The sequence below is a fragment of the Chelonia mydas genome, chromosome 6 (assembly GCF_015237465.2).
Source record: "Chelonia mydas isolate rCheMyd1 chromosome 6, rCheMyd1.pri.v2, whole genome shotgun sequence".
Lineage (NCBI taxonomy): Eukaryota > Metazoa > Chordata > Testudines > Cheloniidae > Chelonia > Chelonia mydas.
The window spans coordinates 117943788-117963217 of NC_051246.2; the positions used below are offsets into that span (position 1 = coordinate 117943788).

Consider the following 19430-nt stretch of genomic DNA (forward strand, 5'->3'; position numbering starts at 1 on the left):
AAACCATGAGTAAAAGACCCACTCCCAAGTAAGCTGGGCAGTGTCCTTTCCCCCTCTGGTTCTTAAGTCCATCAACACAAAAATCCCTTTCCTGTGCCCAACCCTTCTCTGTACCCCACTCACAGTTGCTGTCCTTGGTCAATGCAGACCCAGAGTTCAGAGGTGCATCTGCAGAGTTCACCTCCACCCCCGGGTGGGGTAAAGAAGTACCTTACTTACTCCACTGCTTGGGCACTCGCTCGCCACCCCTCTCTGCGAGCCACCTTCCTGGCCACTCACCGACCGCTCCTTCCGGCCGCCTGCTCACTGGTCTTGCTGCACCTCTCCACCTGCTGGTTGCTCGTGTTGTGCCTCTCCACCGCCACCCTGCTGGCTGCCTGCTCACTGCTCTTGCTGCTCCTCTCCGCCAAACCAGCTATTCATTCACCAGATGTCAGTTGCCGTCTGCTGCTGCCTGCCTCTCTGGTGTGACCTCTGCACATCAGTTACTTAGTAATTTTCAGCTCTTTGCATGTTGGGCAGAAACACTGCCCCAGCTCAGTGATTTCATCTGTGTGATTTTTAACTCTTAGCAGGCAGGGCAGAAACACAGTCCTACCACAATTGATTTCAGCTCTGATTGGGCATTTAACATAACAAATAAGCTCCTATGAAGCCTATTTAGCACTATTCTTTGAACAGTGGGAAGGAACAGGTTAAACCAGTCTAGGGAGGACCCTTGATGAGGGTATGCAGCCTCCTTGGTGGGATACCTGTCCCTACCTCTCTTACTTTCCTACGGCTCTGACATTCGAGCCCCTGGCTTAATGAGGTTCTTTCAACTGAGGGTGGCCCCCTCATTTGAGACAAGCTAAGCACAGTCCTGCTTTCCTGTATTCCTACAATAATTACAACATTGGTAACCATATTTCACTACCCCTGCATTTAGTACTAAGGTGATTTGTACCCAACACCAGCCAAAGTTGATCACTTTGACATCACTGTGTCTATTGAATATGTAAGCAGAGCAAACTGTATTTACATAAACACACCCAAAGTCTCTCCCCCTCCAAGTTAGCTGTCAGGGAAGCATTCATTCAGACCCTGTTTATATCTATAATCATTATTTTAAATAAATCCTCTACATATATCCTCCAAGTAGTACATCCTTTTCATTTCTTTTTAGCACTTCACTTCTTTCACTTTTATTTTTTTTCCCTTCTGGCTAAAAGAGCAGTAATGTGTCTCCTTCAAAATCATTCTGAAATTTCCAATGCTGTTTTGTGGATCACCAGGTCAAGTGTGCTTTGGCATTCATGTCAGTCCCTGGCCTAAAGTCTGATTTCTTCTTCTAGTTCTTTTTTCAAAATCGAATATTCTTTTGCTGAGTGGTTTAGAAAGTGTGGGCATGTGTACGTGCTTCCTGTAAGACAACAGATGTCCATCCCATGGGACACTACTATATCTCCCTGAACAGCTCAGCCTTCAGTCAGGACTTTGTATGGAATACAAAATTCTTCTTTAAGTGCTTTCCTATATGTATGCCACTTCTGATACACATGTGCCCTCTGTATTCAAGATCAGAATCTTCTGACCAGCAGCATCCATTGGGTCACGCCTACACATCACATGCCCAAGGGCATAAAGGGAAACCAGCTGACTGTCCGTTCTTTTTAGTGTTTGTGGCTGCAAGATGGGACTGAAAGAACAGTGTCCCTGGCTCTTGCACTTCTCCACTAGTATTTGTACGTAGTTCTCTTACCATAGTTTAGGGTTAGCTAGGTAGTGTAAGTTAGGTGAATTCTTTTATGTTTTTCTTCAGCTTCATGGTTGATCAGTAATATCCTGGTTTTAAGTATTGTTCATCATGTGAGGCAGCTGTTCCCGTTAATAACTGGTGCATCACCGAGAAATGTGCTTTGTCATTATTTTTTTAAATGAACAATGAAAGTGAGAGATGCTCAAGTAAAAGCTCTTCCTCCTATGTAAGGTACTTCCTCTGTCTTCTGTGAGGGCTGTCTTAGACCAGGAAGGCAGGATCCTTTGGGCTCCGAGCAGTCCTCCTTAAAAAGTGCTATTTTCTCTGCCTTAACTTCTAGAGCTCCTGCTTCTTCATCAAAGCATTCTTCTGCTGATGCTGGTATAATTCCCTCCTCCCACCATGAAAGAAGGAGGTCTCAGCACTCTTTCTCCAAAAAGCATAGAAGCAGGTTTCCATCTGAGGCTATGTCTACATTATGAGCTAGGCATATGATTCCCTTGCTTATGTACACGTATTCATGCTAGTTCTCATCGAGCTAGCTTGAGTATAAATAGTATAGCCACGGTAGCACAGCTAGCAGCTGTTGTGGCATGGCTGAGCTGTGCTGAGTACATGCCCACTGGTTTCAGGTGGATTTGTACTCTGCATGGCTCAGCTGTGCCTTCACTGCCACTACCCATGCAAGTGAGACTACTTGGCTATTGAGCTAGCATGAGTATGTGTACACGAGCAGGGGAATCACACCCGAGCTCATAGTGTAGACGTGGCCTAAATTGCTTGAGAAACAGAAGAAAGACAAGTTTCCTCTTTCTGCTTTAAAAAAGGCAGGTTGTGGTCTGACGAAGGTCCCTTTGGCACCTGTAAGACCCTGAATCTAGATCTTTGTTACCAGCTAAAAACAATTCTCTCTCTGACATAAGTATGGACTCTACGGTACTGCCAAAAGTCTTGCTGTACTATTAAGGGGGCTATCAGCCCTAAAACTGATGCTTCTGGTACCAATTACGTTGGTATTGCCACCCCAGTGACAATTATATTTAGTTTTCTCTTGGTACAAATGTGATTGGCATTGAGATTTATGATCCCAGGGAATTTTTCAGCCCTGCTTGCATCATCCCTTTTTGCTTTCTTCCTCAGTGAAGACCATTGAGCTGGCACTACAGCTTTGGAAGAAGGACTATTCTGTGCACCGGTTAGGAATGTCCTCCCACTCCAACCCTCAGGTTCCTGCAAGGTCTACTTCTCCTCCTGTAAGAAGAGTATTCCTACTCTTCTTCTGCCTCTGATATTCATGGGTGTAGCTCACCTTCCTATTCTCCTAGAGTGCGACTCTATGATCTTTACTATTCTGATACTGTGATAGAGATTTCAGGGCTGGGAGTCATAGCAGGCATAGGGAATATAGGGGACCCTCTAGGGAATACCTGGTACGCATCCCTTGTCCATTTACATATTACTCGTATGGTCCTGCTCCTTGGTCTTACTGGGTACCTTGGCGCATTCGTTAAGCAAGGAGACCTAGCTCCTCTGTCACATAAAGAACCAGGTCTCCCTTGTCTCAGAAGTTGGTAAGGGCACAATAAAAACAGCCCTCTCAGCTCAACTTCCAAAAGAGGCACAATCTTAGCAGAAGTCCTCTGATGCAATTCCAACTCATATATCATCTTCATTGCCAGAAGAAGCTGTTGTGCCATCTATTTCCTCTCCACCTAATGACTGTAGGGTATTTCAAGGCCTTCTTTGCAGGATGACAAAAGTGCTGGAGATTCCTGTAGACAGTCCAGGAAAAGGCTCATGAATTATTGGTTATTTTGTCTTTGCATGAAAGACTCAATGCCTATTAGTGAAAGCCTTTTAGAACCTCCCCAGCTACTCTGCCAAAAGCTAGCATCCATACCCATGACTTCAAAAAAGGAAGACAGAAGATACCAAGACCCCTCTGTGGGATTTGAGTGCATGTATTCACATCCTTCACCAGGTTCTCCCAGAGTCACAGCAGCTCAGGGGAGAACAAGAGGCTTCCAAATCCATCCCTAAAGAAAAGAAGCCAAAGTGGCTAGACCTTTTTGGAAGGAAGAGCTAGTCTGCAACTCAAAATAACTAATTCTTCTTTGAGTCCTTGCTCATGTCGATTCCATTCTAGGTGTGTGCGCACCCATGTGCATGGCCATTGGAGACTTTTGCTTTAGTGGTATCTGTAGGGCTGGCTGTGGTGCCCTCTGGAGTGCAGCGCTCATGCCGCGGTATAGCAGGCACCGCCCTACACCCTGTCAGTTCCTTTTTACCACCTGTGGTGGTCAGTCGGAGTGCCTTTCTTACTTAGCAAGAGCTAGTGGTTTCTCCTCCTTGAACTTCGCGCCTGAGGGCCTTTGTACATAGTTTGCATAGAGTAGTGTTAAATAGTTTTTTAGTGTTACTTAGTGTCCCAGTGGGGACTTTGCCCCAGGTGGGGCATGCCCCAGTCTCCTAGGTTTAAGCCCCGCTCAGACTGCAACAGGCCTATGCATGTAAGTGACCCACATAGCAGCTGCCTTAAGTGCTTGGCGGAGTCACACGTTAAGGATCTGTGCCAGATCTGTAAACTTTTGGCCCCACACCCAAAAGAAGCAGGATATCTGCCTCTGGGCTCTTCTGATGGAGTCCGCCCTCAGCCTGGCTTCTCAGCTGACCAGACAGGTCGCACTGAGCGCCTCGGCCTCCATGCACAGCACACCGCTGGCACCTGGCTCCTCCGGCCCCATTCGCCATCGCCAGTGCCAAAGAAAAAGGCCCAAGCGCTCCTCAGCACCGAGCAAAAGGCCCAAGGGTCATCTACCAAGGAACCTGGGCCTGGCTGCCGGGCTATTCTGGCGCCATGTGATCGTGCCTCCCTGGTTGGGGCTCTCAGCCCCCTTAAAGGTCCGCCACCGACTCCCAGGAGCAATATGGGACTGACACACCTGCCTGCACGATTGTCATCCCAGGCTCCCCAGATGCAGAGAGAGCACAGGTCTCCACCTGCTCCAATGATGACCTCAGTGTCGCAGGACCTGACTAAGGCTCCCCAAGAGGGCAAGCCTGTCAAGACCCCTCAGGAGACAGGGGGACACCGCTAGTTGCCAGACAGAAGATGACTATCTTCTCCACTGTGTCAAGGATCCCCGTGCAGGTCCGAGATGCATCGTTGGTCACCCAGGCTGTTGCCCAGATCCCCTTGGCGCTACTCACTGTCATGGGGTTGACAGTCTCCCCTACTGTTACCGGCGCCACTCATCCTCTCGCCGGTCGTCCTCCAGGCGTCGGTCCTGAGTGCCAGCACAGTGGGAATGTTCCCTGTCTTGGTACCAGTCTCCCCAGCGCCAGTACCACTCTCCCCAGTACCGTCACCAGTCTGTTACACCTGGTCAAATGGACACCAGTAGCCACGACCAGTAAGCAAACGCAGGCGTCAACGGCTCCTCCCTCGTTGCCGGAAGGTGGCTCCTCAGATATGGAGGGCCAGTTCAACCCATCACCCAGGTCCCATCGGCAAGATTGGGCACTGGATCCCACTCCTTAGTCTGTGTCACCACAGTGGCAGCACGGCTAGTGGCCAGTGCAGTGGCCTTATTGGAGCGTGTGGGGCGTAGTGGTTATGATGATGCCCCCTTCGCAGCACTCCTCGGTGGCTGTGTCACAGCATCGGTCAGTGGCACCGCCAGCACTGGGCCCAGTACCGGATGCCAGTTCTGAGTTGGGATGGAGGAACCTGTGCCCACCCCTAAGCCTCCTTCTCTGATGGTGGTCGAGACGCCGGCACCTCCCTCAGCAGTCCAGTCTTCCTCCTCTTCCCCGGACAAGGCAGTTGCGGGACCTTTGAGAGCTAGCCTGCTGGATGACTTCAGAAAGCATCAAACCCTTCTCTGGCACGTGGCCAAGAGCTCGAGGTGCAGGAGATGGCAGAGCCCGCGGACACCCTCTTTAATGTCCTCTCAGCCTCTACACCCACCTGGGTTGCTCTGCCTGTGCATGACGGGATTCTCAGGATAGCCAAGGCCCCGTGGCAGACCCCTTACTCCATCCCTCCCACTTCGAAACGGGCCAAGAAAAAGTATTTTATTCTGGCCAAAGGTTTTGAATACCTTTTATGCCCACCCAACCCCAGGCTTGCTGGTTGTGTCTGCAGCCAAGAAGGACAAGCAGGTTCACTCCTCAACTCCCAAAAACAGAGAGGCCAAGAAACTCTATTTATTTGGGAGGAAAATTTATTCAACTGCCAGCCTGCAATTCCGTGGGGCAAACAATCAGGCCCTGTTGGGCCGGTACAATTTCAGTCTCTGGGACGGTCTCAGAAAGTCCCAGGAATCACTTTCTGAGGGTCTGGCACAAATGTTTGGCAGCCTGGTAGAGGAGGGTACTGTGGCGGCCAGATGCTCCCTGTAGATGGCATGGGACGTGGTGGACTTGGCAGCAGGGTGGTCACATCGGCAGTGGTCATGCAATGCAGCTCCTGGCTCCAAACAGCGGGCCTCTTCTAGGAGATGCAGACCACGATTCAGAACCTCCCCTTTGAGAGAGTTGGTCTCTTCTTCGAGCAGACGGACGCCAGGCTGCATGGGTTGAAGGACACTAGAATTACTCTTCGCTTGTTGGGCATACACACACCACAGTCAGCCAGAAAGCCCTTCCGACTGCCACCACCGCCAAGACGCTGGCAACCCTGTCAGGGCTCTACTAGGAGACGGGATGCTAGCTTTAGTTGCCGATGCCCTTCTTCATTCCACTCACCCGCGCAGCCTGGGCCTGCTAAATACCTAGGGGGCCAGAAGCGATCACTTTGTGGGTGTGCCCGAGAGTGGCGCCCCAGTCCGCCAACCAGATCCGACCCGCATTTTCCTCAACTGTCTCTCTCCCTACCGCTTGGCCTGGTTGCAGATTACGTCAGACTGCTGGGTCCTGGACGTAGTAGCTCGGGGCTATACTCTGCGATTCTTATCTGCCCACACACACACTTTCCCATCCCTCTTCAGGAGAAGCTCCTGGGCTTGGGGGCTGTGGAGGAGGTTCCTTGGGACATGGAAGGAAGAGAATTCTATTCCTGAATCCTTCCTAAACCCAAAGGCCAAAGGGGGCGTTAGGCCCATCCTGGACCTGTGTGGTCTTAACAAGTCTCTCAAGAAATTGAAGTTCCACATGGTCTCCCTGGCCTGCATTATCCCTTCCCTGGATCCAGGGAACTGGTACGCCACTCTTGACTTAAAGGACGCTTAATTTCATGTCTCCATATTCCCAGGACACAGGCGATTCCTGCGTTTCATAGTGTCCGGGTGCCACTCCCAGTTCACAGAGCTACCCTTTGGCCTGTCCTCAGTCCCCAGGGTGTTCACAAAATGAATGGCACTGGTAGTGGCTTACCTGAGACATTGAGGGGTCCAGATCGTCCCGTATCTTGATGACTGGCTCATCAAGGGCAGGTCTCTGGAGCAGGTGTAGAGAAGCCTCAATCTGGTGCAGACCACCTGTAGTGACCTGAGCCTGTTAATAAACATAGAAAAGTCCACGTTAACGCCAGTCCAATGTATAGAGTTTATTGGAGCTGTTCTTGACTCCACGCAGGCCAAGACCTTCCTTCCGGAAGTGCATTTCCAGGCCATGTTGGACCTGATCTCCCACATAAAGAGCCATCCAAGACTATGCTTGCGACTGATGGGGCTACATGGCCACGTGCACATACGTGGTCAGCCATGCCCGACTTTATCTGCAGTCTCTGCCGGTGTGGCTGGCCTCAGTTTATGTCCCCAGCAGACATGACCTGGACTGAGTGGTCATGGTGCCGAGCCACATCCTCTCATACCTGGACTGGTGGCTGGTCAGTGCTGCAAGGAGTTCCCTTTGCGATCCTGTCTTGGACATGTCAGATCTGGGCTGGGGAGCCCACCTGGGCAGGCTCAACACCCAGGGCCTTTGGCTACAAAATGATCTAGCCCTACATATCAATTTCAGGGAGCTCAGAGTGGTTCGCCTGGCCTACCAGGTGTTCTTCTTCCACCTGAAAGGCAAGGTTGTGCACCTCCTGATGGACAATACAGTTGCGATGTATTACATCAATAGGCAGGGCAGCGCCAGGTCTTGGACCCTTTGTCAAGCGCTCAGTCTCTAGGACTTTTGTGTGCGGCATGCCATTCATCTGGTAGCCGCTCATCTACCTGGAACCAAGAACATCCTGGCAGATTGCCTCAGCACGACCTTCTCATCTTGCCACAAATGGTCACTTCATCCGGAGGTGCTCAGCCTAATCTTCCGCAGGTGGGGGACTCCCCAGGTGGACCTGTTTGCGTCCAGACAGAACACAAAGTGCCACATGTTCTGTCTCTGCAGGGCAGTGACAGGGGCTCCGTGTCGGATGCCTTCCTGCTTCCGTGGTCAGGAATGCTGATGTACACCTTCCCGCCAGTGCCATTGGTCCACAGGGTCCTGCTAAAGGTGAAGCAGGACAAAGCTTCCATTATTCTCATAGCCCCAACGTGGCCTCGTCAACACCAGTTTGGCATGCTGCTGAGTTTTTCGACAGCCACCCCTCTGCAGCTACCTCTTTGCCCTGGTTCTGGGACAGGAGATCCGGCCAATCTGCTGCATCCGAACCTGGCGACGCTGCACTTTACAGTTTGGCTGCTGCATGGCTAAGTGTGGACGAATGGGTGTGCTCTGCTGGTGTCCAACAGGTCCTGCTGGGCAGCAGGAAACCCTCCACCAGGGCTACTTGCGTGGTGAAGTGGGAGAGGTTCATATGTTGATCCGAGGCCCAACACATTCGTGCGGAAGAGGCACTGCTGCAGGACATCCTGGACTATTTTGCTGCACCTTAAACTCCAGGTCCTGTCACTACCTTTTGGTCAAGATACACCTGGTGGCCATTTTGGCGTTCCACCCTCCGTTTCAAGGCAGGTTGGTCTTTGCCCATCCCATGATGGCATGGTTCCTGAAAGGTCTGGAGTGCCTTTACCCGCATGTCCGGGATCCAGTCATAGGATCATAGATCATAGGATCATAGAATATCAGAGTTGGAAGGGACCTCAGGAGGTCATCTAGTCCAACCCCCTGCTCAAAGCAGGACCAATCCCCAATTTTTGCCGCAGATCCCTAAATGGCCCCCTCAAGGATTGAACTCACAACCCTGGGTTTAGCAGGCCAATGCTCAAACCACTGAGCTATCCCTCCCCCCTGCTTGGGACCTGAATTTTGTGCTGTCAAGGCTCATGGGTCCCCACTTCGAACCCTTTGCTTCCTGCTCCTTCCTGGTCACTATAACCCCAGCCCATAGGGTGTGCGAGATCAGGACACTCACATTGGAGCTGCCTTATAGGGTCTTCTATAAGGACAAGGTCCAGCTGCATCCGCACCTGGCTTTTCTGCCCAAGGTTGTCTCCCAGTTTCATATTGGTCAAGACACATACTTATCAGTCCTTTGTCCAAAACCTCATGCAAAGAATGAGGAATGCAGGGTGCATACTCTGGACGTCAGATGGGTGCTGGCCTTCAACATAGGTAGAACAAAGCCATTCTGTAAGTCAACGCAGTTGTTTGTTGCAGTTGCAGACAGGATGAAGGGTTGCCCAGTGTCTGCCCAGAGAATCTCGTCTTGGATCATGGCCTGCATCTGCTACTGTTATGAGCTGGCAAAGGTGCCTCTGCCAGCAATCGTGACAGCTCATTCAATTAGGGCACAGGCATCTTTGGCAGCCTTCCTGGCGCAGGTGCCGATCCAAGAAATCTGTTGGGCTGCCACCTGGTCATCCATCCACATGTTCGCATCGCACTACACGCTGACCCAGTAAGCTCGAGATGACGCTGGCTTTGGCAGAGCAGTGCTGCAAGCTGCAGGACTGTGAACGTCGAGCCCACCTCTGTGGATGCTGCTTGTGAGTTGCCTAGAATAGAATCGACATGAGCAAGCACTCAATAAGAAATGGTTACCTACCTTTCGTAACTGTTGTTCGTAGAGATGTTGCTCATGTCCATTCCAATACCTGTCCCCCTGCCCCTCTGTCAGAGTTGTTGGCAAGATGGAACTGAGAGGGCGTAGAGCTGGCGGCGCCTGATATACTGTGGCATGAGCGTGGCACTCCAGCATGCACCACAGCCGACCCTATGGCTACTGCTAAGGCAAAAATCTCTGACGATTGCACACGTGGGCACAAGCACACTTAGAATTGAATGGACATGAGCAACACATCTTGAACTACAATTACGAAAGATAAGTAGCCGTTTTTATCAAGTTCTCCTTTCAGAATATGATTATCTTAACTGGCAAATGGTGTCATTTACTGGATAGTTCCAGTAGAATCAAAAGAGGCAGTGAGATCTTTGATCACAGGTCAGCTTGCCACATAGACCTCTCTGCATACTACTATTGATGCATCTATTCACATCCTTCACCAGGTTCTCCCAGTCACAGCAGCTCAGGAGAGAACAAGAGGCTTATCAGATACTGTGGACTAGATTGATGGCAACAGCAGTTACCATGCATCTTGTATCCTAGCTGCAATCATCTGGAATTCTCAGAGAAGTCCAGAATATAGTCGAGGAACTCCCCTTTGAAGGGAATGAACTTTGTAGTGCTAAACTGATTATACACTACATTCTTTAAAAGATTCTCGAGTTACATTGAGGTATTTGGGAATTGAACGCTCCTTAGCTTAGAAGAAAACAACCTGTAGACATCAAATGTATTCCAGATAACCTTCTGTGTTTTCATACCACCAGCCTTATCAAAGGCCAGCTAAACCACCCAGAAAGAGGTAGTAAGAGACCTTCTTCCACTATGACTGCAAGCACTATAAGGCTGTTTCTGTCTTCCAAACAGTTTGACAGTCACTTTGAGAGCGGTCAGAAACCACTCAGAGTAGCTATACCTGTTCCCTACCCCATTTGGGAATTGAAAATAAAACAAATTACCACAAACCAATGGATCCCATAGATGATATAAAAAGGTTACTTCATGCAGTTCCAGGATCTTCCTACCCCACGATCACCTTTTCAGAGACTCCTCCCAAGAGAGACTATTACATGAAGAGGTGCAATTCCTTTTATCTCCTCTATTTCTCTGAAACGTTCCTCTTCAATTCATGGGAGAAGTTTTTGTTCCTGTTGCTGTCTAATTCTCAAGACTGACATCTCATTCTGGACTTGAGAGATCTGAACACCTTTGTTTGCCAGTTCACGCTGAGAATGGTGACCCTGGCTTCAATAATCCCTAAATTGGGTACTCTAGGCTGGTTTGCCATTCTGTATCTGGAAGATGCATATTTCCATCCATCCAGCACACAGGTTCATAGGTGGGAAAACGGACATACTGCCAGTACATATGGTTGCCGTTCAGCTTGTCAACAGCCCCAAGAACATTTATAAAATGCCTGGCTGCAGTAGCAGCACACCTAGGGAGGCAGGGGATTTTAGAATACCTATATCTGGACAACTGGCTGATTCAGGGAAGTTTTCCTCAGCAAATCACAAACAGCATACATCACATTCTACAGCAGTTCTCTATTTTGGGGCTCAATGTCAACAAAGACAAATCCTCTTTAAATTCCATTTTTTTGAGTCAGTTATAGACTCCAGCACAATGAAGGCATATCTGCCATGAAGCAGATTTGACAATATATTTCTCCTCATAAATCAACTACAGACAAGCCCTTGGACACCAGTAAAAAAGTGTACAATTGCTAGGTCATATGGCTTTGTACACATTTGTGACTCAATTTGCTGGAATTTGCTTTTGTTGTTTATTAGGATGGTTCTTACCACGCAATAAACATCATCTAGACATAGTGGTTCAGATTCCCCCAAACAGCCTGTTCTCCTTAAATGGTAGAAGAACACATATCAAATCTGCAAGAGTGTTCCTTTTTCTTCACTGCTCCATACCAAGGTTCTACTGATGGATGCTTCCATTTTGGGATGGAAAGAATCATCTGGACACATGTGGAGCTCAGGGCATGTAGTTGCAAGAAGAGTCTCACTTATACATCAACATATTGGAGCTCAGAGTGATCCAAATAGCTTGTGCTACATTTGTTCCTTACCTCCAGGCACAGAGCATCTGATTAATGACTAACAATTCCACAGCTATGTTATAAACAGGGAGGAGCCAGATCTACTCCTCTGTGCCAGGAAAATATCATCCTGTGGACCTGGTGCATAAGCAATCAGGTGACGTTTTCAGCCTTTCATCTGCCATGGTGTGACACTATGGGGTTCACCCAGGCCAGGAAGGGGTTCAGTCAACACTTGTCTTGCAACTATGGGTATCTCAAATGCTATGCTGCTGTGGCTCACAGCCCTGGCGCCAACAGCCAGCAGACAAGCACGAGGATCTCATCTTGGCTTCCACCACTGAGTTACTCTTTGCAGGGGGACCTCAACAACCCTTCCAGCCCAGAGTTCTCCACAAAAGCGTTTCTCTGCCATGCTCAGCCACTCTCACTGTAACCCTCACAAAACCTTAATTTGGGTGCTCCTTTAAAGAGACAGTACACAGCAGCCTGTTAACTGGGGTTAAAATGATATAATCTTTCTGTTATGTTAAGAGATTGTGAGCATGAAGATGGTTAAGCCCTTAGCAATTTTGAAACTGTGAATAAAAAAGAGGGGTGGTGTTGACTTCTGAACTTGTCATTACGTCCCAGCCCTAAATCCCCACTCAGATTAAATGTATTTAAACCACTTCAGTGTGTTGACTTGTTGTTTTTATTCACAGTAACAAAGGTATGGAGCACCTTCTGAGCATGAAGTGTAAAAATGTGGTCCCAGTCTATGACTTGTTGCTGGAAATGTTGAATGCACATGCGCTTCGAGGCCAAAGAAAGTCTGCAGTCACAGATTCTGAATTAGGCCCATCAGAACAAACTAGAGATGATGCATGGAATATGGCAGCACAGTAACTTTATAATTACCTGGAAGATCAGGTTTGGAGGAAACTGTGAAGCAAAACAACATTATTTAGAGCTGTCGAAAACTTGATATGTCTCACGACTCTTAGACAACCTTTTTGGGGCTCTATTCTAATCTTTCAGATTTGTATGTTTATCTCGGATAAGGCTGTATATCGCCTCCTGTATTGTGTGAAGCACATCTTGTCCATGTTTCTGACATAATACTTTGCACTTAAACTAATGCTTTCTGTCTGAGACTTATGAACACAATACCCTGTGAGATTGGAAATTATTATTACCCCTTTTTTAAAAATGGGTAAACTGAGGCAGAGAGAAGCTAGGTGACTATCTTAAGAACCCACAGTGGAGAGCTGGGAATAGTGTCCTGACTCCCAGTTCTTGCTTTAACCACTGGACTATGTTTTCTTTCAATATATCAACATATGAAATGTACAGCTGTTACATCACGTGGGAGGGATTTGATTACGTGTATATGATGACGATCACTGGGGAAATGCCTACATTTCAGTTAACGTGGTTAAAGTGCCAAGACACATGTACAATTTAAATGAGTTTATTCCTCGTATGATTATGCAATGGATGCAGATGGAACACAGAAACACTTCCTCGGGCTTCATTTGAGCCACTCAGAATTGGTTGTGGGACCACTTTAAAGACCAGCTCCATAAACATAAAAACAGGTTTCTTTGTTTTGTGAGCCTACTCTTAGGATTTGAACTGTTTCTTTGTGCATGGTACTCATCGGCTTAAAGGTTGACTTGACTGCTTAGTCATTTTCATTTAATACTAAATTTTAAAATTTATTGTCACTGAGATTAATGTGCTGTTGTTTTGTATATTTATAATGACTTAATGTGTAGGTATGAAGGATCAAGAAATTAATTTTTATTATGTGCATTAGTAAAAATAATGTGATACAGTCCACTGAACTATTTTTTTAAATGGTTTCCTAGGCAATTTCACAATCTTCCTGTCACTTCCATCTTGAGTACAGAAGTGTCTAGCTGTATTGTCAGGTTCGTGGGGTTCTGGAAATGCAGTGTACATAACTGTAGGGAGTAGTAGCATAAGTAGAGATGAGGCTCAGCTGGGATCTGCTTTTACTTACATGACTCAGTTTTGCTCTCTTATTTGCAAGAGGAAGTTACATGTAACTTGCTTTGCTAGGGAAGCTCTACCCTAAGTTATGCTTTTTCAGCCCTCCTAAAAGAACCCTAAATGAGAGAGGGAAACATGCCTCTGGGATAAATTCATGGAGGATAGGTCCATCAGTGGCTGTTAGCCAGGATGGGCAGGGACGGTGTCCCTAGCCTCTGTTTGCCAGAAGCTGGGAATGGGTGACGGGACGGATCACTTATGAAGTGCACTGCTTCATGTGTGGCGATTCATTATTGGCATGTCACTAAATATATAGTCACATAAAATGTCTGTCTTGTTGATTTCTGCAGCTGTCTAAGGTGCATTGAGTCTGAAAGGACATATAATATGGCCCATAGCCTCATTTGGAAAATAAGAAAATATTTTTTCTGTCAATTTGCTTATGTAATATTCTGTTTCATGCTGGAATTAAATTCATTAGCCTTTGATAATAACACTGGAGATTAATGGACTTGACTAGATACCAGAGTGTTTAGTTGTATATTATTGTCATTTTAGGTATGTGACAAAACGAAATTAGAGATTAATTTGATGCCCATCTAAGTCAGCGGGGAGGCTTTCTGGTGATTTCTATGGGATTTGGATCAGGCCCTTATGGCAGATCCGCCATACACCATATTTTTTAAGCACAAAGTCACCCTACGCTTACTCCCCAGAATTCTACAGAAGGTGCACTCATCTTTCCACTTCAATGAGCCTATCCATCTCCCTACCTTTTTCCATAACGACATGCAAATTCCTTTGTATCTATGATGCACACTTTAGACGTGCGCAGAGCTTTGTCCTTCTACTTGGACAGGACTAAAACCTTTAGGCGTTCCGACAAGCTATTCGTCCCCATTGCAGAATGCTCTAAGGGCTCATCTGACTCTAACCACAGACTTTCCAACTGGATCTCGAGTTGCATTTGTCTCTGTTATCGATAACAGAATGTGACTCCCCCGACTTTTATCAGGACTCACTCCACCAGATCCATGGCAGCCTCAGTGGCCTTTCTACGTAATGTCCCTCTTAAGGACATTTCCAGAGCTGCCATTTGGGCTTCTGAAAATACATTTGCAAAACATTATGCCCTTACACAGGGACCCATCACTGATACATGTGGGCAGAGCTGTTTTATCTACTGCATTCCTTCCAGATCCAAAGTCCCTACCTCCTTGAGAGATACTGCTTTTCAGTCACCTACAGTGGAGCACCCACAGGGACACGTCTCGAAGAAGAAGAGGTGGTTACTCACCTGTGCAGTAACTGATGTTCTTCGAGATGAGTGTCTCTGGGAGTGCTCCACTTCCCACCCTCCTCCCCTCTACTTTGGAGCTGGGGCGGCCTCCGTTATAGAGAAAGAGCTGAGGAGTTCGGCCACACATGCGCACTATTAAGACAAGACTGGTATGTGAGGCAGGCTCCGCGCATGCACGGCTGATACGGGTACTGCTGTAAAAATCTCTGAACAACGGCGCAGGGGCACACTGACACCTACAGTGGAGCACCCACAGGGACACTCATCTCGAAGAACATCAGTTACTGCACAGGTGGGTAACCTCCTCATATACTGTCTATATAAGACCACAATTCATCTGAGATAACTGATAATAAATTATAGCGTTGTTGTATATTAAAGATGAGTTACCATTATGTTTTAGATCATTTTAATGTATGTATATTTGAGTAACACAAAATAGCTATTAGAAACTTATCTTTAATGCTTAGATATACTGACAAATCTAAAAAAAAAATGAAATGACAAAATATTTTTACTCATTTAACATTTTTAGCCATGTAAATAAAGGTGAATTTGTGGGCAATGTAAAAAACGCATTCCTTTTTATCAAGTTTTGCTAATAATAAACTGTAGTGATTCAAAAAGGATGCTGTAGTTCATCTCTATGCCTTTACTTCTGTCTACGCACTTTAAAATTTTTTTTGCAATCTCTGTTACCAAGAATTACCTAAATTCCTAGTATGCCGTGGTCACCATCAGTTCTTGTTTTCTCAAGGCTTTTAGACTGACACATTAGCAAGATGCTAATTTTTTGTGGTACTGGCTAAATAATGGATTGATTTTCATATTTTTTTTTGTGGTTTGCTTTCATGAAAAGCAGTTATCTCCATGAATTGTTAACACTCTACAGTTACTGTGAATTTGTATTGTTCCCTTAGTTTTGTATTATAAATTCTGTTTCACATGTGTACCTTCACTGAAAAAGTTTAAAACTCAAATGTTTTTAGAATTTGATGTCTTTTCAAATATTTTGTGAATGCCAAATCAAGTGGAAAAAATTACCTTATCTCAGCTGCTTTTTACTTCTGTAGACTTATGGTATTTTTCCAGTAATGTGTATTTCTTTGGATTGTAGGTTTTTGTGGTGAAATAAACAAGTATCATACAATGTGTAATGTATTTTTTTTTTTTTTTTGGTAGTAGTAGCTGTGTAGCTGGAGGTGACTATCATTTTAAATCACAAACTTGATTTTTCCCTTATTGTTTGTTTGTCTTGACATGCCATGTCATGGATCACATTCTCTTTAAATATTGTTTTTGACAGCAAGGATGAAGGGTGACTCTTTGGGTTAAACTGATCCTGATGCAGCCTACCTCCCAGCAGCTAAAAACTCTCTCCTATCGCTATTAAAAGTAGACCCAGTAAAGTACAGAAAATTATTAGAAATAAACCATTGGTAACATGTGATCCACATAAGAAATAGCTAATTTCCTAAGGAGTAAAATAGTTATTCCTGAAGTTGTTAGACTCTCATTTGCTTTGCTTTTCCTCACGTACCGCATCTATTTGCAAAACTTACAATTCTTTATCTTAAAAAATTCTTCTTTCTACAGCCCAGCCCAGCCCTAGGAAGTAACCCTGCAGTGAAAAAGCAGAGGCCAGACTTCACTGTCAAGCTATGAAAGGGTTTTTGTAATCAACTGTGAGTAAAAATAATTTTGAAAAAGTCTGAAAGATAGCTTGATAAGGTTCTTTTCCAACTTACTTTTTTGGGACATTTTGAGATATGGTAAAAGCTCCTTGTATATTCTATATCACATCACCTTGGCAATGTGATAGAATTATACGTAATGAAGGTAAATTGTAGGCTATGAAATTTTCCTTAGACCTTTCATTTTCTTCAAATTTTCTCTTACAAAAGTTGCTTAATAGCATCCGTACTGAATATTGTAGTCAGCAATTTAAAATCCGTAATTAGCAGAAAGCTTTAGATGGGCATTTATGACAAAGAATGCCTGGATTTGATAAAGGTTTAAAGAACTAAAAATACGGACGCTCTAGACAAGATAAAAGTAATCTATTTCAAAATGAAATAAGTATAATATAATGTGGAGAAGAGAGGGATGGGGAAAGAGGTGATAAAATCACTCTTCCTTTCTTTCTTACCCACTGATGCAGTATTGCTGTAAAATTGGTTTGAATCATGTGGACTACCCTCAAGCCTGGATCAGCAAAAACATTAAATGTAAAGAAATACAAAAATGCAACATATATGCAAAAGTCATAAAAACGAATTGATTATTCTCAGAAAGACACTAATGCTTAGGGCACTGCTTACTGCACTAATATGCCTCATCTTGGGGACTAAGGGTATCTCTACAGTATGAAATTAGGTCGAATTTATAGAAGTTGGTTTTGTAGAAAGCGTTTTTATACAGTCAATAGTGTGTGTCCCTACACAAATGCTCTAAGTGCATTTAGTTGGCGGAGTACGTCCACAGTACCGCGGCAACCATCGATTACCGGAGTGTTGCACTGGGTAGCTATCCCACAGTTCCTGCACTCTCTGCCGCCCATTTGAATTCTGGGTAGCAATCCCAATGCCTGATGGGGCAAAAACATTGTCGCAGGTAGTTCTGGGTACATATTGTCAGACAATGGTTTCGCGCCTTCTTTCCTGGTTATCCGTGCAGACGCCATACCACAGCAAGCATGGAGCCTGCTCAGTTCACCGTCACTGTATGTCTTCTGGGTGCTGGCAGATGCGGTGCTGTATTGCTACACAGCAGCAGCTCATTGCCTTTTGGTAGCAGACAGTGCAGTATGACTGGTAGCCATCATCACCGTATTCCAGCGTGCTCTTTTAGCCGACCTCAGTGAGGTCTGTCAGGAGCGCCTGGGCAGACATGGGAGTGACTCAGCCAGGTCATTTCCCTTTTAAGTTTCGTCTCATGGCGATTCAGTCCTGCTGGCAGTTGTACTGCACCGTCTTCTGCCGAGCACCCAGGAGATGATGATGGCTAGCAGTCGTACTGCACCATCTGCTGACTCTGGGAAATGTGCAGGAAGTGTGGATGGCTTTGCTGCAATGGGATTCCCTAACTGTGGGTGGGGTGATAGATGGAACCCATATCCCTATCTTGGCACTGGAGCACCAAGGCAGCAAGTACATAAACCAAAAGGGGTACTTTTCAATGGTGCTGTAAGCACTGGTGGATCACAAGGGACATTTCACCAACATCAACGTGGGATGGTTGGGAAAGGTACATGACACTCGCATCTTCAGGAACTCTGGTCTGTTTCAACAGCTGCAGCAAGGGACTTACTTTCCAGACCAGAAAATAACCGTTGAGGATGTTGAAATCCTTGGGGACCCAGCCTACCCCTTAATGCCATGGCTCATGAAGCCATACACAGGCAGCCTGGACAGTAGTCAGGAGCTGTTCAGCTACAGGCTGAGCAAGTGCAGAATAGTGGTAGAATGTGCATTTGGATGTTTAAAAGCACGCTGGCGCAGTTTATCGAGTCATTTACACCTCAGCGAAACCAATATTCCCATTGTTATTACTGCTTGCTGTGCGCTCCATGATATCTATGAGAGTAAGTGGGAGACGTTTATGGCGGGGTGGGAGGTTGAGGCAAATCATCTGGCCGCTGATTATGCGCAGCCAGCCACCAGGGCGGTTAGAAGAGTACAGGAGGGCGTGGTGTGCATCAGAGAAGCTTTGAAAACCAGTTTCAGGACTGGCCAGGCTACGGGGTGTGAAAGTTCTTTGTTTCTCCTTGATGGAAACCCGCCCCAGGGTTCGCTCTACTTTCCTGTAAGCTAAGCACCCTCCCCTTCCCCCTTCGATCACCACTTGTAGAGGCAATAAAGTCATTGTTGCTTCACATTCATGCATTCTTTATTCATCACACAAATAGGGGGGTAACTACCAAGGTAGCCCTGGAGGGGTGGTGGAGGAGGGAAGCATGGGGTGGGGTGGTGGAGGAGGGAAGGATAAGGCCACACAGCACTTTAAAACTTATTGAATGCCAGCCTTCTGTTGCTTGGGTAATCCTCTGGGGTGGAGTGGCTGGGTGGCCGGAGGCCCCCGCAATCGCGTTCTTGGGCGTCTGGTTGAGGAGGCTATGGAACTTGGGGAGGAGGGCGGTTGGTTACACAAGGGCTGTAGTGGTGGTCTGTGGTCCTGCTGCCTTTCCTGCAGCTCAACCATATGCTGGAGCATATGAGTTTGATCCTCCAGCAGCCTGAGTATTGACTCCTGTCCTCTTTCAGCAAGCTGACGCCACCTCCCATCTTCAGCCCGCCACCTCTCCTCGCGCTCATATTGTGTTTTCCTGCACTCTGACATTGTCTGCCTCCACGTATTTTGCTGTGCTCTGTCAGCATGAGGT

The 19430-nt window shown here is 46.6% G+C and overlaps 1 protein-coding gene across 6 annotated transcripts in view; it reads left to right on the forward strand.

Moving 5' to 3' along the window:
- ESR2 (estrogen receptor 2) overlaps window positions 1-17560 on the forward strand; it is an 87734-nt gene extending 70174 nt beyond the window's left edge. For all 6 annotated transcript variants that reach the window (XM_007068003.4, XM_043548477.1, XM_043548479.1 and 3 more), the window contains one exon: window positions 12456-17560. In XM_007068003.4, the coding sequence (XP_007068065.2) occupies window positions 12456-12639 (184 nt within the window). In that variant the 3' untranslated portion in view covers window positions 12640-17560. The remainder of the gene's footprint in view (window positions 1-12455) is intronic.
- Window positions 17561-19430: the final 1870 nt, after the last annotated feature.